Genomic DNA, 25,580 nt, shown 5'->3' on the forward strand with positions numbered 1-25,580 from the left:
TGCTCTCGCTGTCTCCCTCCAATCCTCCTGGCCCCGCCAGCAGCCACTTCCTGTTTCGGTGACAGGAGCTGACAGGCTGGGGACGCGAGTGATTCTTCGCATTCCCAGACACATTAGCACCCTCTATGCTGCTATATGGTATAAGATATATGCTCTAGCAGCATAGATGGCGCGATTGTGGCCAGGAACGCGAAGAATCATTCGCGTCCCCAGCCTGTCAGCTCCTGTCACCGAAACAGGAAGTTGCTGCCGGCGGGGCCAGACGGATCGGAGGGAGATGGCGAGGGCACCGGACAGCTGCAGCTGGGCTATTGTAAGCCCCAGCTGAGTAAAACTCATTTTTTTTGTTTGACTTAAGTGTCCCTTTAAGCACCATGCTTTCGGATCTGAAGTTATGGGGTTGTTATTAACATTTATTGTATTTATTGTAACATATTGATCCATATGTCTTTTGGCACCAGATTCTGCCTGACTGATAGCGTATTTATGTAAAGAGCAATGTTCTACTTGACATATTTGTCAGATTACTCTTGTTTTCCTGGAGATAATCTAGGGGGGGGGGGGTCTCTGGCTGACCCCCTCTCCTCACATCATAACTGGTTCTATGTTTATTCTTTAAAAAGAATCTTCTTGTGATGAATCTGTGTATAATGTGTAATGCTGTTACCTACCCTCAGGGTAGGGGGTGCATGGCATCCAACACACAGGGCCGGACTCCTGCACAGGCCACAGCAGTGGTAGCCGTGCTTTTCACCTCGTCTGAGTCCTCCAATGATGTGTGTCCATCTTCTCACTGCCCACCTCTCGCTCTAGTGCCCGGCACCTCGATCTCCTCACCTCACATGTAATCATGTGACACAGGAGGAGAAGCAGGAACTAGAGTAAGGAGTATGTGGTGAGAGGAGGACGCACATCATTGGAGTACCCGGAGGGGGTGGGAGAAGCACTGCTATCACTGCACATATACTCTGCATATTTGCCCTGGGGAGCACAGGGCTGGGGACACAGGCATGGGCATAGCAATCACCCCTGCGACCCCTGCCATTGCAGGGGGCCCAGAAGCTTTGGGGGACCCTCCACCTCCCTCTCCCCAACCGCAAGTGCAGCCAATTAACAAGGAAACATCCCCATTCACTCATGAAAACCGTGTGCAGGAGAGTCTGTCATTTTTTTCCTTCACAGCAGAACACTCTCTGCTGCCATTCACCGGCGCCCGATCACGTGATCCGGATGGGGTTTGGGGACCAAGAGGTCCCCATGCTGTCATTTTTGCAGGGGGGACCTATTAAGTCTAGCTGCGCCACTAGACACAGGGGAGGTTGCCTAGGGACACGGGACCATTCCTCCCAACTCAGGACAGTCCAAGGCAAATCGAGATGCCAGACACCAGCAAATTCTGTATTTTTATAAATAAAAGCGGCAACTGTTTATGAACCCAATCCATGGATTCTGTATCACTCAAGATCCCTGCAGATCACTGGAGATATTTCAGTAAACCAGGTGCGCTGCGGCATAACATATGGAAGTGCGATGCGATCTGGACTTGTTCATTTCACAGCTTCATGCGGAATCGCAGTCCGTTGCCCGCCATCCTCTTCTCGTATTCCGCATCGAACAGTTCATTCTGAGAAACCAGGAAATGATCCTTCCAATCACCGACCTTCCCTGGGGAAAAAAAGGCAGAGGAAAATTTTACCTGTTACTGTCACATGTAACAGCTTTTTATGTTAATCTACACACAGTCACATAATAACAATGGCTCGCCCTTCCACCTAGCAGAGTAGGACAGGAAGCAGTGTAATTTTCACCTGCTCCCAGGCCCGGTTGTAGACTTTTTGCCGCCTGAAGCAATACATCGTATTAAGGATGCCTTCCCACAAGCTCCCTGTGGCCATCATGATCTTCACACCCTTAACAAGTGTAGCCACAAAAACACCTGATCTGAAGTATAGTCCCCTGTATCAGAGGAAGGGAAGGTTAGGGCCCCCCACAGCTCGGGCCCCCTCATAGCACAGGGGCTGCTCCCCTCTAGTTATGCCCCTGCCCGGATATTTGCGTTGAATACCTTTCCTCATGAAAGATGAGACGGCCGGGTCCATCACTGAAGATAGGTTACTATAGTTCACTACAGGGTTTTCCTTCATTATCTTGAATGATGTTTGATGTTTGATGCTCTGTAGGACCTCCTCAGAAAGATCCTTCCCCATAAAGGTCATCACTTTCTTAATCTCTCTAAGAGGGTCCTGCGGGAGAATCGGCATTGGGTGAAAAACATAAAAACAAAACCAGATTTAGAGATTGATCACTGTCTTGAGCATCTTGCTCACCTCTATCATGTCCTCGTAGAAGACATACAAGATCTTATGTTGGTCTTTGGCTTTCCACCATCCGATGACGTGGTCAAACCAGTTCCCCCAGGGCACTAAGAGAAAGGATAATATTATCACAGCATTACAGAAGGCCCTTCTGCTGGACATTGGATCTGCACGATGGACATACTGAAGCAAGGAGTGTTACCTGAGCAGTTAACTGGGTCAAGTTCAGCAACCCGGAAGGACTGGATGGGACAATCTTAATGGTAACTGAAACCAGGTCTTGAGCTGTTTGGGTTACTCACCATTTCCATTCAGGAAGCTGGAGAAGTATTCATTCCAAGGTCCAGGGTCCGGCATGGTGTTATCCATCTTTTGGAAATGATAGTAAGACACCATACAGTCCTTCGGGTTCCTGGCCACATAGATGATCTGATGGAGAAGGACACATGATTGACATTCACATATGGTGCACAACGTTACAGATTCATACACAAATTTTGTACCCTTCCTGCTGGAGCGGAGAGATGGGTTGTAAGGCTCAAAACAAATAAAACCAGTGGTCATGTGATGTGACTGTAAATGCCTGTACTACACACACTCAATGAATTGTCGCTCGACAGGGATTGAAACCACCAATGGAGCACTAGGCAAGGTAGTGAGTTTGGCTCTACCTAATGGTCCTTCTGATAATCTAAGGTGAAGAGTGATCAGTGAAGGAGGAGGAGTGAAGGTGGAGCATCATGGGAGTGATGTCACATGGTGGGTGGGGTAAGTGAATAGAACAATGCTTTAGGACATCGCTGAGCTGAAATGATCTACCAGGATGGATTGGTAGCCGAGAGGTGGTAGGGCATCGGGGCTGCCCGTACACAAGCTGGATTCTCGGCAGAGGCGGTGAGTATCGTCTGCCTCGGTCGAGTTTCATCTGGTGGGTTTATGGAGCTGTATGTCTTTCTGTCTAAATTCAGAGACCAGTTTGCCGTAGTAGAGTGGTGGCATATCATTTGGCCTGGTTCTAGATGAGACCATCGATGGAGACCTGCTTTGGAGTCTGGCACCTCCTGTTATTGTCAAACTAGATTTGTGTTAATATCTAGCTCTGGTCTGCAGCCTCCATAAAAGTGCACAATTTTTAACCTAAAGGGAAAAATGTGCCCAATTTGGGTACTTACCTTAATAGAGGGAAGCCTCTGGATGATCCTGAGGGTTCCCCGTTGTTATCCGCCATTCCAGAGCTGTGCTCTATGCAAAATGACTTGTCGATGGTTCACGCATGCGCAGTAGCATGGTCCTGCTCAAGCTTTGGCGGAAAAACTCGAGCCCAATTGGGTCGGTGCTGCTGCACAGGTGCAGTGCGGCCGTCCTTCCGGAGTCTTTGTCCCTGAATGGCTTGGTGGAAGAAGACTGGGGTAAAGTTCTGGAGGATCCCTCCTGAGGTGAGTATCTGTTCCCCCTTCCCCAAACCTCACAGATCTGTCCATAACAGATCTATTCCAATGGATGTCAGCCTTCTTCTACAAAGTCAGATAAAAGACCACTATTGCGAAAAAGTAGGCAGTTAAAATCTGACAGAACCGACAGATTTTGGGCCAGTCCATCTCATTATGGGGTATTCTCAGAGTTTTCTTTGTTTTCAACAGCATTTCCTAAACAGCAGTTGCAATGTCCATCCGAAAAAATAGCGTGCAAGTGAGTAGTGAGGTTGGCTGGTATCTGTCTATTTTGGCAGTTAAACTGCTGTTCAGGAAATACTGTTGAAAACAAAGAAAACCCTGAGAACCCCCCCATGAGGAGATGGACTGGCCCAAAACCTGTCTGTTCTGTCAGATTTTAACTGCCTACTTTTTTCGCGATAGGGGTCTTTTAAGATCTCACATCCCCCAAGCACGTCAAAAAATTTGCCATCCCCTGTGCCACCCCTTCTCCCCTGGCCTCCCAATTTATTCTTAGGGTTGCTGAATGAATTGGGAAGATCTCATTCCAATGGGAGGCAGGAGAGTTCATAATATCATTATACTGTCACAGAGGCAGTTTGGCTTTCATCTGCGGGTCACAATATTGTTATCACAGCTATGTGGTCACCAGATACCAGCATAAAAAGTGCCCCAAATGTGTACTCATCTTGCCTCTAGAGCCTTCAAAGGCTTCCCCTGTCCTTCTCCACCAATGCTGTCCCCTCCGCAAAACCGTCAACAAGGGCATGTAGACAGCATGCACAATAGCATGGTCACGCTTGGCTTTTGGGAGTAATAACCGGGCTTGATCGAGTCTGTGCTATTGGACATGTGTGGGCCATCTGTGCCTGAGCAATAGCAAGACCTGATTGGTTATTTTCGCCAGAGTTGGTCAATGTTACCATGCAAGCGCAGTGCAACCGCACTTCGGGGGTCATGGCCCTCGAACGGCTTGATGGTGGAAGACAGGGGAAGCCTCTAATTGGTGGAAGACTTCGTGACATGGGTGGTGGCTGCTGAAGCGGGCACTGGTGTAATATCTGTAATAACTCTGTACTCACACTGTCACCTGGAATACTCACAAATGAGTGTTTTGGGTGGTTAAAGTCTACGTGTGTACATATAGCTGTAGCTGAGCTGCTGGTCATTCTCTCACCTTGGTCTTCTTGTCCCAGAAAGATGGCGGCACCAGCTGGACCGGCAGATGCACTTTCAGCATACGAGGGCATGGCATGACTTTGGCGTACTGTAAGGCTGGGAGAGATAAATGAAGGCAGTGCTGGGTTACTGTACTGTGCAGGAGTGACATCCGTACACAAGAGTAATGTCCACTGGCTGTCACCTCCAGCCATCGCTGCCACCAACTTTACAGACAGATGTCGCCAGAAAACTTGGACTGGACTTTCTCTGTTTCAATAGCTTCATTTTGACATTAAAAGAAATGAAGAAGAAAAAGGTACATCCATACTCTTAAAGTGGACCTGAACTCTTATACAGGACTGAAGAAATACATAGAGAAATGCACCCTGTATAGAGGCCTGGTGCACACCAAAACACCACACCAAAGCAGATCCGCAAAATGCTAGCAGATTTTGAAACACTTTTTCTTATTTTTCTGTAGCGTTTCACCTAGCATTTTGCGGTTTTGGGAAGCGTTTTTGGTGTAGTAGATTTCATATATTGTTACAGTAAAGCTGTTACTGAACAGCTTCTGTAACAAAAACGCCTGAAAAACTGCTCTGAACTGCCGTTTTTCAGAGCGGTTTGCATTTTTCCTATACTTTACATTGAGGCAGAAACGCCTCCGCAATCCAAAAAATGCCTCACCCCGGGAGTATGCGTTTCAGCAAAACGCCTCCCGCTCTGTTGTGAACCACCCCATTGAGATACATTGACCAAGCGTATTCGCAAGCGGCTGCAAAAACGCCAAAAAGCCCGCTCGGTGTGCACCAGCCCTTAGAGAGTTTAGCTTGTCTAATTCCAACTCATTTGTGTCTAATCACAAGTTGTAATTTGATCTCTCCCATGTGTCACATGACTGCCAATGGCAGATAAGCTCATTTGAAAGCGCATGATTTTAACAAAATGTCTGCTTCCATGAAAGCAGGAAGTAGAAACAGTGCAGATTTATTGCAGGATTTGTATCAGCTCTAACAAATAAATGTTTTTCTTTAAAGGTTATTATACTGGTGTGTATCTTTTAGAGCAGAGAGTAAGTTCTGAGTTCAGGTCTGTCTTAAGGTCCCTTTTACGCTTGTCTAGCAAAGCTGTATGGCGGTCAGGGCCGGGCCGAGGCATAGGCTGGAGAGGCTCCAGCCTCAGGGCACAGTGTAGGAGGGGGCGCAGAATTCATTCAGTTGTCATTCCTAATTGTGTTTGAAGCAGAAAGAAATAAGAAAAGGGGATACATGGCAGTGACTGCAAGCCAGATAACTAGATATTAAGGTGTTGGGGAGGTTGTGGGCCCTGTGGTGCCTCTTAGTCTAATATCAATCCGTGTGTGACGGCTGGGGTGGGAGGGATGGAGGGGCGCACTTTGGTGTCTCAGCCTTGGGTGCTGGAGGACCTTGTCCCGGCTCTGATGGCGGTACCCTGTTTTGCCGCAGGGTAACGCAAAGGCAATGCAAGGTAATGGGGCCTAGCAAGCTGACGCCGTTGCACTGGTCCAAAACAAAGTCAACAGCGCGTTACCATTGAACTTCTGTGTCGGTGCAGCAGTGGTGGAAGTAATGGAAGTCAATGGTCGACGCAGGACATTTGAATGTGTTGGCAATGGCGGTGCAGCACGCATGCGTGAAATGATGGGGTTATGATGGGGATGAGGACAAACCTGCAATAAAAATCACTTACATGTTTTTCCCAGCTCCAGAAAGGGCACCTTGACGAAGCATGGAGCCCGCATGCTCTTCTGCACATCCCCCTCCAGAGAGACCAGGTCCATAATCTCCTGCATCCACGTGGTGCCTGTCCAGAGAGACCACACAGTGCTGTTACACAACATGACTCATTACCGCCATCTGCTGGCCCCTCACATTCATAGATGCCAAGCAACGGGCAGAATTGCTTTTTTTTTTTTTTTTAAATAATATTGATTTATAAATTATTTAGTCAATAATTTTCACACCTATCTTGAAAACAAAAGAGAACTTTCTCTGGTTTATTTGCTTTTCCAATACTACTTAAAGGGACTCCGAGCTCACGAAAAAAAGAAAAGTTGTACTCACCAGGGGCTTTCTCCAGCCCAGTGCTGGTCGGGAGGTCCCACGCCGGCGTCCTGGCTCCTCTCCTTCTCCCCGCTCCGGTATAGCTGACAGGCCGCAGCCCGGGCGACACTCGGTGGAGTGTCGGGCTGCAGCTTCCGCGTATGACGCGGATTACGTCACACGCCGGCCGCCTCGCGTCATCACGGCGGCCGGCGTGAAAGTACTGCGCATGCGCGCTTTAATCGCGCATGCGCAGTACTTTCACGCCGGCCGCCGTGATGACGCGAGGCGGCCGGCGTGTGACGTAATCCGCGTCATACGCGGAAGCTGCAGCCCGACACTCCACCGAGTGTCGCCCACCTGCGGCCTGTCAGCTATACCGGAGCGGGGAGAAGGAGAGGAGCCAGGACGCCGGCGTGGGACCTCCCGACCAGCACTGGGCTGGAGAAAGCCCCTGGTGAGTACAACTTTTCTTTTTTTCGTGAGCTCGGAGTCCCTTTAAGGGGAAGGTTCAAGCAAAATAAAAAAAATGAGTTTCACTTACCTGGGGCTTCTACCAGCCCCATGCAGCCATCCTGTGCCCTCGTAGTCACTCACTGCTGCTCCAGTCCCCCGCTGGCAGCTAGTTCTGCTTCTACCAGCCCCATGTAGCCATCCTGTGCCCTCGTAGTCACTCACTGCTGCTCCAGTCCCCCGCTGGCAGCTTGCCGACCTCGGAGGTCGGCGGGCCGCATTGCGTACATTTTTACGCATTCCCGCTAGTGCAGGAACATTAACACATACATTTTTACGCGTTACTGGTTCAATGCGTACATTTTTAGAGCAGCAGTGAGTGACTACGAGGGCACAGGATGGCTGCATGGGGCTGGTAGAAGCCCCAGGTAAGTGAAACTCATTTTTTTATTTTGCTTGGACATTCCCTTAATTGCAACATAATTGGATGATTTGTCCAACGAGTGGCAATGTTATCAGTTAGTTACAGTGAAGTAAAAAATATATTGGACAGCGCTACAATATAAGGATGACTATCAAATCTATAAGAAAGTTGTTTAAGAAAATATTTCTCATAAAAGGTTCAATAAACTTTCAATAAAATGTCCAATTATCTTTAACAAGTTCTCATAGCTTCTTTTGCGTCTGTGCTCTAAAGGAAGGTTCAGTGGTATACCCTTAAAAAGTCTCTGCAATATCAGTAGATAGCGCTCCGCTCGTTCACCACATCACACCAGCACATACCCCATAAGAGTTGCACTCACCTGTCCCTTATGACCACTGTGAGATTGGTCAAATATCGCTCTGTATATGTCCAGCCCCTGGTCCGCGGGTCTGCATATCTGTAGATGAGTTCTCCAGGTCTTAGGTGGTGACGCTCTCCCAGTTGATGTGATAAGTCTCAGTACCTCATAAAAAGACAGAGGTCACATAGCATAATTCCGTTTGGGTAAATGAATTTTATTATTAAACACTACTCACAGAGTATGGCAGTGGTAACAGCGTTTAGAGTGGCTCCACCCGATGCGTTTCGTCACATGTGTGACTCATCAGACACCCCTAATGAGTCACACGTGTGACGAAACGCGCCGAGTTGAGCCTCGGACGAGCAAGAAGTTCTACACGGAGTGGACAGAAGCCGTGGTTACATGGAAATCCTAGCGAGCCTGTCTGGGAGGCACGGGGGATAGCCCAGTAACACTCTAAACGCTGTTACCACTGCCATACTCTGTGAGTAGTGTTTAATAATAAAATTCATTTACCCAAACGGAATTATGCTATGCGACCTCTGTATTTTTATGAGGTACTGAGACTTATCACATCAACTGGGAGAGCGTCACCACCTAAGACCTGGAGAACTCTTCTACAGGTCTGCAGACCTGCGGACCAGGGGCTGGACATATACAGAGCGATATTTGACCAATCTCACAGTGATCGTAAGGGATGGGTGAGTGCAACTCTTATGGGGTATGTGCTGGTTGATGTGGTGAACGAGCGGAGCGCTATCTACTGATATTGCAGAGTTTCAGTGAAGTGTAACTTTGTGTTATGAACCCTTACTGAGGCTTTTTTTAACTAGTTTTCTATTAGTGTTGGAAGTATCAACAGGATTAGTACCTAAAATGCAGTATACTAAAGCAACCACAAGATGTCACTGTTAAATGTAAAGTGCTGCAATGATCTCTATGGTATTGTGATTTTCTGTATTCTCTCTGTGTTCCTCTCTGTTCTAAGCAAACGGCACTTCCTGTTGGTTCTATATGATCTATCTCTGCATGTTTTTCTTTAGTAAAGATTTCTAACTTGCTATACTGAGCTCCTATCTATGTGTACAGAACACTATTCTCCATCAATTAGTTTTATGAGTTGAATGTTTAACTGCAGGTATGGAATCATGTGTTTCTTTAAAATTTGCTAATCTATTTCTCTCAGCTGTTGTTTGATATTTGTCCTGAACAAATGTAACTAAATATGTATGGTAAGTTTGGTCAAAGGAACCCAAACATTTGAACAAAGCTGCAGGTTTTTAGTAGCCTACTGAAGTGACATGTGACATGATGAGATGAGTGAAGTGTACTTATTATTATTTATTATTATTATTTAGTATTTATATAGTGCCGACATCTTCCGCAGCGCTGTACAGAGTATATATATAGTCTTGTCACTAACTGTCCCTCAAAGGAGCTCACAATCTAGTCCCTACCATAGTCATATGTATATATTGTGTAGTGTATGTATTGTAGTCTAGGGCCAATTTCTGGGGAAGCCAATTAACTTATCTGTATGTTTGGGATGTGGGAGGAAACCGGAATGCCCGGAGGAAACCCACGCAGACACAGGGAGAACATACTTATAGCAACAAACCTTCTTAGAACTTGTATGTGTTCCCTTTTTCTTTTTCATTGCAAGGGCTAACAAATTACTGCTTTATCTGTGTAGCTGCGGCTCTCCTAAAAAAACTTATCAGAGGTCATAAAACATCTGTTTGCCACTGCTGACAGCAGGATAGTGATGAAAAGTTCAACAGGCCATCATTTCTCTGTGTGGGAGCTGCCTTGTCAGTGTGATGTTATGCTGCCTGGTTGGCAGTCACAACCTCTGCATCCTCTATTGCTACGTTACTGGCTCCTGGTCCTTGCTGATGGAAGACACCCACACCCTTTGGCTTTGTAAGCCTTGGGCTCCCTCATCTGCCTTCAAATCTAGGATATCCCCCACCTGACTTGGGGTACGAGGCCACCAAGATGTCATCCTCCCGCGCTTGGAAGTTGTAGATCTCGTCCCACTCATTGCAAGTGTCTTGAAGTATGGGGACACCATCGATCTCCCCCATATCGGGCGAGTAGTCGTCCATTTCCCCCACAATTTTCTCAATGATGCCTGGATCCATCCTAGACAAATATAAACAAAATGTTTACAAAGTACAGTACAGTAGACCGTTTACCTGCAGCTTAAAGTGGATCCGAGATAAACTTTTAATCATTGCATAGTTGGGTTCCTTTCATATAGTTTATAGGGCATCAGTGGCGTAGCTAAGGAGCTGTGGGCCCCGGTGCAAGTTTTACAATGGGGCCCCCCAAGCACTCTGTACATAACGACTGATATGGTGCACCAGAACCTGCCAAGAACAACCACAGTGTCAGAGGTGCAAGCAGGAGATGGGAAACAGTGTGTTAAGGATTACTACTATTTAAAGCATCTATAGAAGTGATTTTTACCAATACAGGACCAATAGAGAGCTAATACTGTGCTTGAGGGAGGGCCGCCATCCTCCGCTGCCCACATCTACGAGAACTGGCTCCCCGCTCTGCCGTCAGTCGGAGCCAGTCTAGCGTAGCAGAAGTGCGCTCTTTGCGTATCTCTGCAGCAGCCGCTGGAGAGATACGTAGAGGGCGCACTTCTCCTGCGTAGCCCGGCTCAGATGACGTCAGTGACGGGAGCCGGTTCTCCTAGATGCGGGCAGCAGTGGATGGCGGCGTGGGATCGATCAGCGCGTATGGGGCTGGAGGAAGCCCCAGGTATATATATAACATCTTTTTCATTTTCCGGTCTAGGTTAATCTCTGGTTTACTTTAAAGTGGATCCGAGATGAACTTTTACTCATTGCATAATTGTGTTCCTTTCCTATAGTTTATAGGGCATTCCTCAAGCCAAATACTTTTTTGTTTTAATACTCTAATTCCCTATAAACTAAATAAGCCCCACCCACAGTTTTCAGAGAGCCTTGGCAGGAGCAAGGGCTCATGGGAGCTCAGTCTGGGCAGGAGGAGGGGGAGGTACTACTAGCCAGAGATTTCAGAGGCAGAGGGGAGGAGGGAGGAGGAGGGGGATTAGGTTTTTTTCAGTCTGAGTGCTGATGGTGCAGATAAGCCTGCCTCTGTGTAATGTTTACAAAAAACATGGCTGCTGTCATTGTATCACAGGAAGAAATTAACATATTCTATTCTATTAAAGCAGTATGCAGACAGATTTGCTGTTTAAGCCATCTAAACTGTACATAACATATATAGACAAATTACTTGTTATAGTTAGTTTTTCATCTCGGATCCGCTTTAAGGTGGCTACTAATGACCCAATCTTTTTCATCCAATTTTACCAAATCTATGGAGTAGAAGGGTAAACTGAGTAAATACCGTATATTGAATGGATAATTTAGGCAGTTACCTTATATTACATATAAATGGTAAGATTGGATGAAAAAGATTGGATCATTAGTGGCCAGCTTAAGAGCCATGTAGCAAGGACTTATGGGAGCTCAGTCTGGGCAGGAGGAGGAGGAGGTTACTAGCCAGAGATTTCAGAGGCAGAGGGAAGGAGGGAGGAGGAGGGGGAGTGAATACCTCACAGGCTGACTTGAGGGTTGGAGATGTTATCAGCTTGCCTGTGTAATGTGACAAGCAAAACAAGGCGGCCCTCATTGTATCACAGGAAGAAATAATCATAAACTGTTGAAGCTGTTTGCAGCTAGATTTGCTGTGTAAATCTAAATTTTAGATAAGATATATAGACAAAATACTTACTATAGTTAGTTTTTCATCTCATATTTAATAAGCTGACTGCAGAAGAAGTGATGTCACCACCTTGTGACAGATCAAGGGTACTACAGGCTTTTCACATAGACAAACGTTGGCTGCTAACATTATTATGATTTTCTTAAAGTGGAATAAAACTCTGACATAACATTCAATAAAAATGTGTTTTTCTACTTTTTATTACCCATACAGTTACCATATTTGCTTTTGTACACAAGTAATATTGTCCATTTAAAAATTACAAATGATATATTAAAATCTTCTAGTGAGCTCTGAACTGTTTATATGCTTGAAGCAGAGAGGCCTGGTGCACACCAAAACCGCTAGCAGATCCGCAAAATGCTAGCAGATTTTGAAAAGCTTTTTGTTATTTTTCTATGGCGTTTCAGCTAGCGTTTTGCGGGTTTGTGAAGCGTTTTTGGTGTAGTAGATTTCATGTATTGTTACAGTAAAGCTGTTACTGAACAGCTATTGTAACAAAAAACGCCTGGCAAACCGCTCTGAAGTGCCGTTTTTCAGAGCGGTTTGCGGTTTTCCTTTACTTAACATTGAGGCAGAAACGCATCCGCAATCCAAAATCTGCAGCAGCCCGGGAGTATGCGTTTCTGCAAAACGCCTCCCGCTCTGGTGTGCACCAGCCCATTGAAATACATTACCCTAGCGGATCCGCACCCGCAAGCGGATTGCAAACAGCAGCGGAAACGCTCCGGTGTGCACTAGGCCAGAGAGCTTGTTTTCAGTTGTTGAGGGTTGGCCTCAATTCACTAAGATCATGCTGGAGATAATAAGGCAAGAGAAAACTTACCTCCACACAGTGAGAGAGTTATATTATCTCTTCATTCCATTACGTTACCTCCTCTGTAGTTAATTTACTTCCTCTGTAGTTATTTTCACATGCAGTTAATTAACAGCCTGTCTTTAACTCTGGAGTTATTTTAAGGATTGAAGAGTTAACTTAAAGACAGAAGAGTTAACTTTAGGTTTGCCTGAGGTAAAATGTTTCCTGAATACTACATGCCTTATCACCATGGTAACAACTCTAGAAACGTTATTAAAGACAGGAGATAAGCTTAGTGAATTGAGGCCAATGTAACAACTGAAGAATGTAAACAAAGAGAGTGTTATCATCTCTTCTGGATGCGGATCATAAGCTGAAGGGGCTTTTCGTGGTAGAACAAAGTGCTGTGTTTAACTGTTTGAATGCCATTCTGCTGCAATTTTTTTTTCTGGTAGTAGGTTTAAGGCTGTAAGGAATCTTTTACAGCAAAGAAGAAATGCTGAGTTTCAGACCTCTTTACTAAACTTTATTTATAAAGCACTGAGTTATTATACAGTGCTCTACATTAGATAGGAGAGACAATACAACATTGAACAATATAACACAAAGACATAACTGCATTAAACAAAAGTACACAACATAGGGAAACAATAAACAATGACGCACAAATTGGACAAATATACAAGTCACTGAGGTCCACATGGTGGTGGTGAAGAGCACACGGGGAGGAGGGCCCTGCCAAATAGGCTTACAATCTAAGGGGTGGGAGAGTGGAATTTATAGGGGGGGGTGGGGGCAGTTCAATGGGGGGTGGCCTCCATATCACTCTCACCCCGAGTTCCCTTTAACTACTTCTCGACCGCGTCACGCCAATGGGCATCCCCAGGACCGCCTAACGCCGATCGGTGTAATGTCCTTGGGGCGTGGTTTGCGGGAGATCACGCGCGTCGATGCGCTGCATCCCTGCGCCTTCAGTCTCCCAACGTCGATCGCCGCTAGGAGACTGTTAGATGGCAAAACCGCCCTCTATTTACACTGTACAGCACTGCAATCTAAGGCAGCACTGTATAGGGGACAGCCGTGTGACACAGCCGTCCCCTCCAGAGGCAGGGAAGTGATCGGCTGTCATAGGCTGAAGCCTATGACAGCCGATCACGCTGATTGGCTGGCTGGGGGAGGGAGTGGGAACCACTAAAAAAAATAAAATAAAAATACACCTCTGTTTGTGGGGAGAAAATGTGTGTGTGATTGGGGTGGTGGGGAATCACTTGTGTGCTGATTTGGACGGCCCTGCAGCGAAGCCTTAAAGCTGCAGTGGCCTAATTTGAGAAAAATGGCCTGGTCTTTAGGGGGGTTTAACCTTCTTGCCGGTTATCCCGAGCTCAGCTCGGGGTAACCTGCGCAGAAGGATTTCTCCTGCCCCGCTGGGCCGATTTTCCCAATTTTTTTTTTACTGCACGCAGCTAGCACTTTGCTAGCTGCGTGCATATCCCGATCGCCGCCGATTCGCCCCCCCCCTCCAAACCCCTTGCGCAGTCTGGCCAATCAGTGCCAGGCAGCGCTTAGGGGTGGATCGGGATTCCCTCTGACGTCCCGACGTCATCCCCTGCAGGAAATCCCGTTCTGAACGGGATTTCCTGCTTACTCTGATCGCCGGAGGCGATCGGAGTGGGTGGGGAGATGCTGCTTTTCAGCCCTGGGCTCGCTACATGATTAAAAAAAAAAAAAATTAAAAGTGCTGCGCCGCCCCCTTGCCGTCAGAATTGGAATGGAAAGGGGGTTAACACTGTGGTCCTCAAGTAGTTAAAGAGACACTGAAGCGAAAAAAAAATTATGATATGATTTGTATGTGTAGTACAGCTAAGAAATAAAACATTAGGGGCAAAGACATAAGTCTAATATTGTTTCCACTACAGGAAGAGTTAAGAAACTCCAGTTGTTTTCTATGCAAAAGAGCCATTGAGCTCCATGACTTTCAAAGTCGCAGAGAGCTCTGTCTTCTAAAGCTTATTATCTCAAGTGTCTCTAACGGTATTGTTTTTTTTCCCTGCAGAGGACAGGTCAAAAGTTCATTGGCCTGCTCTGTAAAATCATTTAGAATGCTGAGTAGTGTGTAAACTGCAAATATTAGAGAATGATGCAATGTTATAAAAAAAACAATATAACTGAAAATAAAGATATGAGAATATTTTCTTTGCTACTAAAGTTCTAGTAATTATTCGTACTACACAACCAATTCATTATATCATAATTGTTTTTCACTTCAGTGTCTCTTTAACACAGGTGCAGTGCAGCAGCCCGCTGGCAGCACCAGAGCTCCTGATTAGGTATGCAGCCAGGACACTATCTGCATGGACTTTGTGTGGGCTTTATACACTCCGGCAGATCAACTGGGTTTCATCCAAAAATTGACCTTGACTTTTGTATCAACATTAGTGAGCTGGCTGATGGGAAGAGCTAACTGCTTTTCACAAGATGCAGCAGAAAAGTATAAGCACTTATAAGAACTATGTAAATGTGCACAGAAAAATATACAAAGGAGGGAGGAGGCTCTGAGAGTGTCAGCTGTGTGGCCAGCATAGGTGCTTCACCTATTTGATGTGAAAGAGGAGCTGTCAGCCATACTATCTCAGAATTCAGAAAAAAACACACATATATAAGTACAGGAGCGTAATTACAAATCACTGGGCCCCCCTGCGAAACTTTGGATGGGGCCCCCCAGCTGTCGTTGCTGGAGGAGGAAGCGCTGATGGTAGCCCGAGGTGAGGGAAGGGGGTAGTCAGCCCCCCCCCCCCTTTGCTGATTGTGCCTGCTTCTCCCCCCTCCTGCGCTGCACCCCTTCCTGCCCCTAAATATGGCTCTGGAGTGCCCCAGATCCAGGGGGCCTCCTCAGGCTTCTCACCCTAAGGGCCCCCCTGCGGCTGCATCCCTTGCAGGGGCTATTGTTTGTATATAAGTAGATAAATACTTGCTCCACCTACATATGTATGGCAATGTCCACATTTTGATTTTAGTGATTTTTCTATTGTAAAAAAAAAGAGAAAAACCTTCTTAGGAGTCTCCATTTTAAGTGTGGCTATTTTGAAGCCAATCCTGATGTCATTTCCTCGCTTACTCTCCTCTGCCTGATTGTGTATGCATTGCCCTCCCTCCACTATAGAAAGTGCATGGTCTCAGCATGAGAAATATTGGCCAATCAGAGAGGAACAGAGGTGTGGGAGGTGAAAACAGGTGGGAAAGAGGCTTCAGCCAATCAGGCTGCATTAGTTAAGTCTGAGGGAAAGTAGAGAAGCAAGAAATGACAACCCAGCATGCCCTGCAACATCCTTTGTGCATACCAAATTTTGTGTGTACCAAATAAGAGTCAGATAAACTGGGGAATGATCATTTATCAACAAGAAAAGTAATAGTGATTTTAACTTTTAGATTGCCTGTGTGAGGAAACGCGGAAAAGCCGCCGCGTGTGCCAAGAGCTAGGCGGCTGACTCCGCGTCCTACGCGGCGGTTTGCACGCGTCTGGTTGTGTGGTGGAACGCAGAAAAACCGTCGCATGTCCTGACAGCAAAGCGGCTGTTTGCATGCAGCAGCGTGTGCTTGGTGTGGCTAGGTCTGTTAGTGCACCTAGGCAGATGGAGAGCTATGCTCGCGCGGGCCTGAATTCAGGACCTTTATACCTGCATAGGAAGTGTCAGCTGATCAGGAAGGTCAGCTGATTCCTGCAGGACTCATGATTGGCTGAATGGTTCGAGCGGGGCAGCAGAGTCCAGCAACTATATATTCTGCTGCTTATTCAGTTGCTGGTTGTCTGGCGTTGCGATCACATATGTGGGAGCACCCAGATCCGTAGTCAGATCCATAAGTGTGCCGGGACCAGGTGGAGCTGTAATCCTACACTTAGCTAGATTCTGTTGATAGCTAAAGTACTAGTTTGATTGTGATTATCTGTTATGACCTTTGCCTGCCTTGACTATTCTCCTGAACTCTGATCTTGTACCTCGATATTTCTGATACTCTGTTGCCGAACCCCGGCTCGTTCCTAGACTCCTCCTCAGCCTCCTGATTCTGTACCTCGATATATCTGATACCCCGTTGCCGAACCCTGCCTGTATTTAGACTCCGCCTTTGTCTTCTGATCTTGTACTGTATCTGTCCGTGTGTGTACGACCTGGCTTGTCTGACCTCGAGAACCGACCTTACCGTTAGAGGCGGTTCCTCGCTCTGTTAGCGACCCTTCGTCCTGAGGGTTACTTTCAGACAATCCTTCCTACTGTCAGTCTGACTCCTACCGTCTTGGAGAGCTCAGGTCTGCAGAAGGAATCTGTGCAGTACTCCTTGCTGCACTGAGGCCTAGTCCTTGAAGTGTTACTGTTACACCAAACACTACACTCTACTCAGGTGAACAGAGGTTAGCTAGTATATCGGATTATCGGTGATACTGCAGATCACTTATAATCTAGTATATATCTGTATTCCCAGTGATACTGCAGATCACCGGTAATCAGATCCTCTCTGTGCTTCACCGATCGTTACAGCCTGGTTAGCATCCATATTACTTGTTTACAAGCTAATAATAAAGAATGACTTTTGATTTTATGGCTGACAGTTACACTCTAACAAAGGTGCGCTGACACACCCACATACACGCACGCACGCACGTAGATAGATACAAATATTGTGATCATCAAAGTTGCAATAAATATGCCAAAAAGTACTAAAACGGTGCACAATGTGAGGTTTTTTTTGCATTCTTGTATGTTTGCCAAATATTTGCATGTTTTTCCGTTTTTCAAGGGACAGGCAGCCTATTCGGCCAATCAGAGTGCGGGTATCATGTCCTTTAATGTCACTGGACCCGAAGGGGCTCAGGGCGGGACGAGTGGAGCACCCGTTATTGACAAGGAGTGGGCGTAACTTACCAGCGCTCGCTATGCTGCATTACTGATTAAATAGCGCTCTTTATGTTAGTGAATCAACCTCAATATGAGACTCTTTTCTTTGCTGCTAATGTTCTATTCCTTAGCTGTACACATACAAATCATTATATCATTTTTTTTTTGCTTCAGTGTCTCTTTAAGACTAGGTTCACAGCGGGAGTTGTACAGCGCCACGGAATATGTTGGCGCTTTATAAATAAATAATAATAATAGTAGGAATACACAACAAGTGTCAGCGCCAAGGCAGAAGGCGACCGCAGCCGAGATGGTTCCAGCTTCTTTCTTTAGCTGATTCTACTCGAGTGTTGACCGAGGTGACCGAGGTGGCCGAGGCACATCCGTTGAAATCATTTGGATTGTGCAGCTGTTCTACTGTTGCAGAATTAAATCTATTGGAAATCTATTGGAAGTCGATCTAAATGCATTATTGGACCATTTGATCCAATGTAACTCTATGGGCCATCGATCGAAATCGGCCACAAATCGATCAATGGCTGAAATCGACCAGTGTATGGGCCCCATAATACTTTCAGCCATAGCCCCTGAACAAGCATGCAGCAGATCAGGTGTTCCTGACATTATTGTCAGATCTGATAAGATTAGCTGCATGATTGTTTCTGGTGTGATTCAGACACTACTGCAGACAAATAGACCTTCAGGGCTGCCAGGCAACTGGTATTGTTTAAAAGGAAATAAATATGGCAGCCTTCATATGCTGCTCACTACAGTTGTCCTTTAACACTCGTCTGTATCTAGGACAGTTTTCCCGATTTCTTTAACTCAACTTCCAGCAATTGAAATAACTGAGAATATTCAAAAAATTGCTCTAATTCTGCATATCGTGTGTTACCATCGTATTCCTACTATTGAATATATAAGGTCAGCGCAGGTCTATAGTAATACAGCTTTCGTCATTTTCTGGTATACAGGATCTTCGAACAAAAAGGTAAAGAAGCAAGGCTTACCAGATTCCAACAACCCACATTATAAGGTTGTAAACGAGTTTGATAGATGGTCCGCAGAACTTTCAAATGGTGTCGTTTCACCAGCGATGTTGCACACCACAGATTCCTCCGGAATATAGTAGATGTCCTGAGGTCGCAGAGACTCGCCAAAGGGGAGCCCAGTAGGATAGTGACATGAAAGAGATGTACGGCACATCTAAGTGTAAACCGTCTTTATTACATAACAAGTAAAACAATTTAAAAACAAGGATAAAGGAAAACTCACATACGGGGCCTGTGCACTGGGAGCCCCGAAAAAGTAGCGTGCATAAAATGGTCAATAGAAGACCTCAAATAAAATGGTGCCGCCTGTCGCCTCCCCGACCGGTTTCGCAATCTTGCGTCATCAGGGTCATCCCTGTACACCAGAAAATGACGAAAGCTGTATTACTATAGACCTGCGCTGACCTTATATATTCAATAGTAGGAATACGATGGTAACACACGACATGCAGAATTAGAGCAATTTTTTTTAATATTCTCAGTTATCCCAATTGCTGGAAGTTGAGTTAAAGAAATCGGGAAAACTGTACTAGATACAGACAAGTATTAAAGGACAACTGTAGTGAGCAGAATATGGAGGCTGCCATATTTATTTCCTTTTAAACAATACCAGTTGCCCTGCAGGTCTATTTGTCTGCAGTAGTGTCGGAATCACACCAGAAACAAGCATGCAGCTAATCTTATCAGATCTGACAATAATGTCAGGAACACCTGATCTGCTGCATGCTTGTTCAGGGTCTATGGCTAAAAGTATTATGGGGCCCATACACTGGTCGATTTCAGCCATCGATCGATTTGCGGCCGATTTCGATCAATGGCCCATAGAGTTACATTGGATGTAATGGTCCAATAATGCATTTAGATCGACTTCCAATAGATTTCATTCTGCAACAGTAGAACAGCTGCACATCCCAAATGATTTCAACGGATGTGCCTCGGCCACCTCGGTCAACACTCGAGTAGAATCAGCTAAAGAAAGAAGCCTGCACCATCCAAGGCTCTTTTACGTAGTTTATTTTCAGACGGTCTTCTAATCCAGCAACGTATCGGAGCGTAGGACATGCTCCTTTGTCCAGCTATGACAGTCTCCAAGCTTTTGATGGTGCCGGCTTCTCTCTTTAGTAAATCTGTTCCTAGTGTGTGACACACATCAGATAGATTCCTGTCAGATTCCACTTGACAGGCATCTGACAGAACTCTATCTGATGGTCGAATCTGCTGCAAATCTATCAGTGTATGGCCAGGATCAGCAGAAGAGCCAGGCAACTGGTATTGCTTAAAAGGAAATAAATACAACGGTTTGCAAAAGTATTCGGCCCCCTTGAAGTTTTCCACATTTTGTCACATTACTGCCACAAACATGCATCAATTTTATTGGAATTCCACGTGAAAGACCAATACAAAGTGGTGTACATGTGAGAAGTGGAACGAAAATCATACATGATTCCAAACATTTTTTACAAATCAATAACTGCAAAGTGGGGTGTGCATAATTATTCAGCCCCCTGAGTCAATACTTTGTAGAACCACCTTTTGCTGCAATTACAGCTGCCAGTCTTTTAGGGTATGTCTCTACCAGCTTTGCACTTCTAGAGACTGAAATCCTTGCCCATTCTTCTTTGCAAAACAGCTCCAGCTCAGTCAGATTAGATGGACAGCGTTTGTGAACAGCAGTTTTCAGTTCTTGCCACAGATTCTCGATTGGATTTAGATCTGGACTTTGACTGGGCCATTCTAACACATAGATATGTTTTGTTTAAAACCATCCATTGTTGCCCTGGCTTTAAGTTTAAGGTCGTTGTCCTGCTGGAAGGTGAACCTCCTCCCCAGTCTCAAGTCTTTTGCAGACTCCAAGAGATTTTCTTCCAAGTTTGCCCTGTATTTGGCTCCATCCATCTTCCCATCAACTCTGACCAGCTTCCCTGTCCCTGCTGAAGAGAAGCACCCCCAGAGCATGATGCTGCCACCACCATATTTGACAGTGGGGATGGTGTGTTCAGAGTGATGTGCAGTGTTAGCTTTCCGCCACACATAGCGTTTTGCATTTTGGCCAAAAAGTTCCATTTTGGTCTTATCTGACCAGAGCACCTTCTTCCACATGGTTGCTGTGTCCCCCACATGGCTTGTGGCAAACTGCAAACGGGACTTCTTATGCTTTCTGTTAACAATGCCTTTCTTCTTGCCACTCTTCCATAAAGGCCAGCTTTGTACAGTGCATGACTAATAGTTGTCCTAGGGACAGAGTCTCCCACCTGAGCTGTAGATCTCTGCAGCTCGTCCAGAGGCACCATGGGCCTCTTGACTGCATTTCTGATCAGCGCTCTCCTTGTTCGGCCTGTGAGTTTAGGTGGATGGCCTTGTCTTGGTAGGTTTACAGTTGTGCCATACTCCTTCCATTTCTGAATGATCGCTTGAACAGTGCTCCGTGGAATGTCCAAGGCTTTGGAAATCTTCTTGTAGCCTAAGCCTGCTTTTTCTCAATAACTTTATCTCTGACCTGTCTGGTGTGTTCTTTGGACTTCACGGTGTTGTTGCTCCCAAAATTCTCTTAGACAACCTCTGAGGCCCTCACAGAGCAGCTGTATTTGTACTGACATTAGATTACACACAGGTGCACTCTATTTAGTCATTAGCACTCATCAGGCAATGTCTATAGGCAACTGACTGCACTCAGATCAAAGGGGGCCGAATAATTATGCACACACCACTTTGCAGTTATTTATTTGTAAAAATGTTTGGAATCATGTATGATTTTCATTCCACTTCTCATGTGTACACCACTTTGTGTTGGTCTTTCATGTGGAATTCCAATAAAATTGATTCATGTTTGTGGCAGTAATATGGCAAAATGTGGAAAACTTCAAGGGGGCTGAATACTTTTGCAACCCACTGTATGGCAGTATCCGTATCCCTCTCGTTACAGTTGTCCTATAAATCTCTAAAAACGTATTTGTTCCGACAAGCATATGCGCTACCCTAGGCCACTTCCCTTTGTCCTAAGACCAAATTGCACTCCTACTAGGTATCCTAAAACACACTGCCTCTATATATTTTTTGTACACTACCCCTCCTCTTGTCCCCCCCCCCCCCCCCATTCCCCTTAGATTGTGAGCTTGCAAGGGCAGAGCTCTCTCCCCCTTTTGTGTCTTGGAAATCATTACACATTTTATGCATCAGGTTACTTTTATCACTGTCATTACCAATTCTGTATTCTGTATGTTGTATCATTTTTTGTATTTTGTCATTAATTATGTATCTTGTATATTAGTGTACATCATTGTCTGTATTATTATGTACCCCATGTTTGTTTCTTACTTTGTACATTGCCACGGAATATGTTGGCGCTTTATAAATCAATAATAATAATAAGGCCCCGTTCACACTGCACTCGTTTCCATCCGCTTTTTGGAAACGCGTGCAGGAGGCCGACACGCACGACATCAGACAGTGCATAGAGTGCACTGTCTGAGGTTCACACTGCATGCGTTCCGGACCACTGCGTCCGAGAACGCATGCTGCACGCATTTTTTGCAAAAACGTGCGGCTGACCCATTCACTTTTCAGTGATGGGATCAGCCACGCAACACATACGAACACAGATGGCGTGCGTTCGCATGCGTTGCGTTCCGCACGCATGGCCGTCCGCGTTTGTAATGTGCACTGGGCCTAAAGGGCCCCAGTAGGCAGAGGGTTACCAGGCTATGCTGCTACTCCTGAAATTCCACCTCAAGGTTTCCTGTTACATGTCTGAGATGTCTACAGGAACCTCTTCTGTTTTTGAATGCAGCATCACACTATGAAACCTCTGGGTAAAGTAACAGCACTGATTGCAAGCTCCCGTGCCAGCCTGCGTCTCCCACCACTACAAGGACACTGATGATGAGGAAGTTTGGGAAGTAACTTCCTGCCCCCAGCACAACAATGACAGCCCGGGATGAGTAGAGAATATTGCCAAGATGATATCACACTTACTGGCTAGTGATTAGATCCAGATGTGGGGAGACTTCCTTATCCTCTCCTGTAATATCTCCCAGCAGCAGCAGCCGTACACAAGCTCCTCCTGTGTCTATAGTTTAACATACTGTAATGTTACTGACACATGCTATACGCACACATGACGGGTCTGCCTCCAAGCGAGGCCTTCCTATAGCATGGAGAAAAGAAGGAATTTTTCAATCCTCTTGGGACGTAATTCCAATCACAATTCCTCATCATTTTGCTGTCGTTTTGTAAGGCTGGCTTCACAGCGGGACGTTATAGTCATGCGTTATAAAGTCATATAACGCTGTTTACTGCACTGCAATGTTAAGCCTATGCGACGTTCACAGTGTGATGTTAGGGTTGTAAATTGTGCGTTTTGGTAACACACTTCTGCAATGCCTAACCTCTAAACGCAGACGTTAACAGATTCAGAAAAGCATACTTTTCATTGCCTGTATGCTTCACTGTATCTACTGTATAATGCATGCGACATTAATGTGGTGCTAATGTGCAGTACAACTTTTTGCGTTGTAATTTTGCGGTGCGCATCACAACACAACATCCTGCTGTGAACCTAGCCTAAAACGATTTTAGCAGTGATTCCTGACATTTTTTGTATTGATTTTATTTCAGTGTTATCGACCGCAAAAGCAAATGCGATTAAAAATGTACATTTTTTTTGTTACGGTTCAGATAGTAAAAACAGCAAAATCACTTTTGTACAGCGGCAGCAAAGTGATTTTGCAGCGGTCCTATACTTCGCATTAAAGGAATACTGTAGGGGGGTCGAGGGAAAATGAGTTGAACTTACCTGGAGCTTCTAATGGTCCCCCGCAGACATCCTGTGCCCGCGCAGCCACTCACCGATGCTCCGGCCCCGCCTCCGGTTCACTTCTGGAATTTCAGACTTTAAAGTCTGAAAACCACTGTGCCTGCCAAGTCTATAAAAGTATGGCCACTTTTAGCTTTAAGACTGTCTGAGTCATCAGCTGCCAGTGGAGTTATAAGTGAGGAGTACAACGTAGTAATAGGACCTCCCATACCCCAGGTTCAGAGTATATGGACATGCTTCAACAACACCTTCACACTGCTGAGTACTTCTTTCAATGGTAAGGTTCCTCTAAAAAGGCACTTTTCATCAGTATTGGTGGCAAAAAAAACCTTGTCAAACTGCTTACCTTGGTCTGATATGTGGGAAAGCCAGAAAAGATGGAGTTGCCAGTTACGCGTCGGTTTGATATTCTGCAAAGACATTGGAAGTGGAGTCTGGTCTGAGATAGGTCCCGAAAGGTGGTTAATTTCCACAATTAGGGCTGGTCGGAAATGTCCTTTACCAATTTCACAAATATTCCAATTTCTGCTAATGGCAATTTCCGTTTTTCTGAATTCTGAAATTGATTTCCAAATTTCCGATTTTCTTTTTTGTCGATTTCTGAGGAAAATTTTACTAGTGATTTTTTTTTTTTTTACATCAGAGAATGCAAAAAAAAAATCGGAAAAGCAGAAATTGGAAAAAAGGAAAAATCAGTCTTGTGATTTAATCTAGAATTACCGCGGTGATCCGATTTTTGCAGAAAAATTGTGCATTCTCTGATTGGTCCAATGCTTCTGAGTTCTGTGTTTGGGCTAAAGTTACCGAGTTGCGGTAAATCGGATTTCCGAGGAATTCCAATTTCCGTTTTCCGAATTCCGATTGGAAATGCCGTTTTCTGATCAGAAAAGTGGAAATAAAAAATTGCGCAGAATCAAATTAGCTTCCCTATAAAGAAGTCACCCGCAACATATGTCAAGGGAGGCCGGAGGGGCTTATACAAGGGGAGAACTTCAATATGAAGAGCAACGCAAACGTACCTTCACCGATCCTCAACAGATACTTTGTGAACAGAGTACCTGAGTCAACCCCACTGGAGTATGATGAACATGTGCTGAGTACTGCCCATTCTACCCATCTCTTACGCAAACATGTCATTCTCCTCAGGAGCAGGTGCTTCTCCTGTAAACAGAGAATATCCGGGTGCACCTCATCTACCTGTCTAAATACCAGTGCTCTCTCAAAACTATCGTTCATTCCGGGACATACATTTTATGCTATCTACAGACATTATAACTGCAAGAAGATCATCGATAAGGCTGGTCCCATAAGTACCAACATTGTAAGACTTCTGAGAGCCGAGCGCCGAAACTGGGCGCTGTCATAGCAGCAATGCTATGATGCGCGCCCCGCGTAGCGTTAATTCGGGGCTCTGGCGGCTGCCAGACCCCGAATTACATCTCCCTCCGAGTTGCGACAACTCGGAGGGGGAATAGTATTTAACGACGCCTCGGAGTTTAGCAGCAGTGGGGAATGCCATCATTCAGCTCTCCCCGTGCCGAACTGAGTGGCGCCGACATAATATGCACCATAGGATAATGGCCAGTGCAGATCTGTGGATAGGTTAACCCAGTGGTTCTCAAACTTTTTTGGGTGAGGGCATTGAAATTTTTTCAAAGCACTCCTTGCAAAAGCAACTACCGAAATGGTGTTACAACCCTTATTACGTCACACACAACACACACACACACCACCCCAGTTCAGCATCCTCCCTCCAAGTTGTCAATGACTGTCTCCCCTTCGTAACGCCGCCTTTAATAATGCAGCATCACCTCAGCACCGCCTCCAGATTGTAAGTAACCCCCTTTAGCTGGACAAACAATTCCTTACCTATCCAGACTAAGGCACACTGACCTGTCTCTCCATCCTGATTCCCTTGATGCCCAACTTCAACCATGGCTGCCAGGACCAGGGTGTGGAGTCCCTCTGTGCATAGAACTTCCCGTAACTAACATTCCATACAGATCACCTGGCAGAACTAAAGATGTCACCACCAGTGATACATTTCAGGAG

General features: G+C 45.7%; 1 protein-coding gene across 1 annotated transcript; it reads right to left on the reverse strand.

Annotated features, from left to right (window-relative positions):
- Positions 1-355: 355 nt before the first annotated feature.
- LOC137524230 (sulfotransferase 1C2-like) lies at positions 356-25,037 on the reverse strand. Its single transcript, XM_068243848.1, has 11 exons — positions 24,548-25,037; positions 23,875-23,938; positions 22,688-22,859; positions 18,674-19,070; positions 10,183-10,355; positions 6,620-6,733; positions 4,926-5,023; positions 2,618-2,744; positions 2,328-2,422; positions 2,066-2,243; positions 356-1,665 (listed from the first exon to the last, which is right to left on the reverse strand). Exons 4-11 carry the CDS (start codon positions 18,691-18,693, stop codon positions 1,553-1,555), a joined length of 918 nt encoding a protein of 305 aa, XP_068099949.1. The 5' UTR covers positions 18,694-19,070; positions 22,688-22,859; positions 23,875-23,938; positions 24,548-25,037; the 3' UTR covers positions 356-1,552.
- Between the last annotated feature and the right edge of the window lie 543 nt (positions 25,038-25,580).

This window comes from Hyperolius riggenbachi, chromosome 7, assembly GCF_040937935.1.
Source record: "Hyperolius riggenbachi isolate aHypRig1 chromosome 7, aHypRig1.pri, whole genome shotgun sequence".
Lineage (NCBI taxonomy): Eukaryota > Metazoa > Chordata > Amphibia > Anura > Hyperoliidae > Hyperolius > Hyperolius riggenbachi.

Coding starts and splice junctions, on each gene's coding strand:
- LOC137524230 (XM_068243848.1), bottom strand. CDS start 18,693: ATGTGGGTTGTTGGAATCTG. Junction 6,734..10,182: donor GGCCTCGTACCCCAAGTCAG/GTGGGGGATATC, acceptor CTCTCTGGACAG/GCACCACGTGGATGCAGGAG. Junction 1,666..2,065: donor CTCATCTTTCATGAGGAAAG/GTATTCAACGCA, acceptor TTTTTTCCCCAG/GGAAGGTCGGTGATTGGAAG.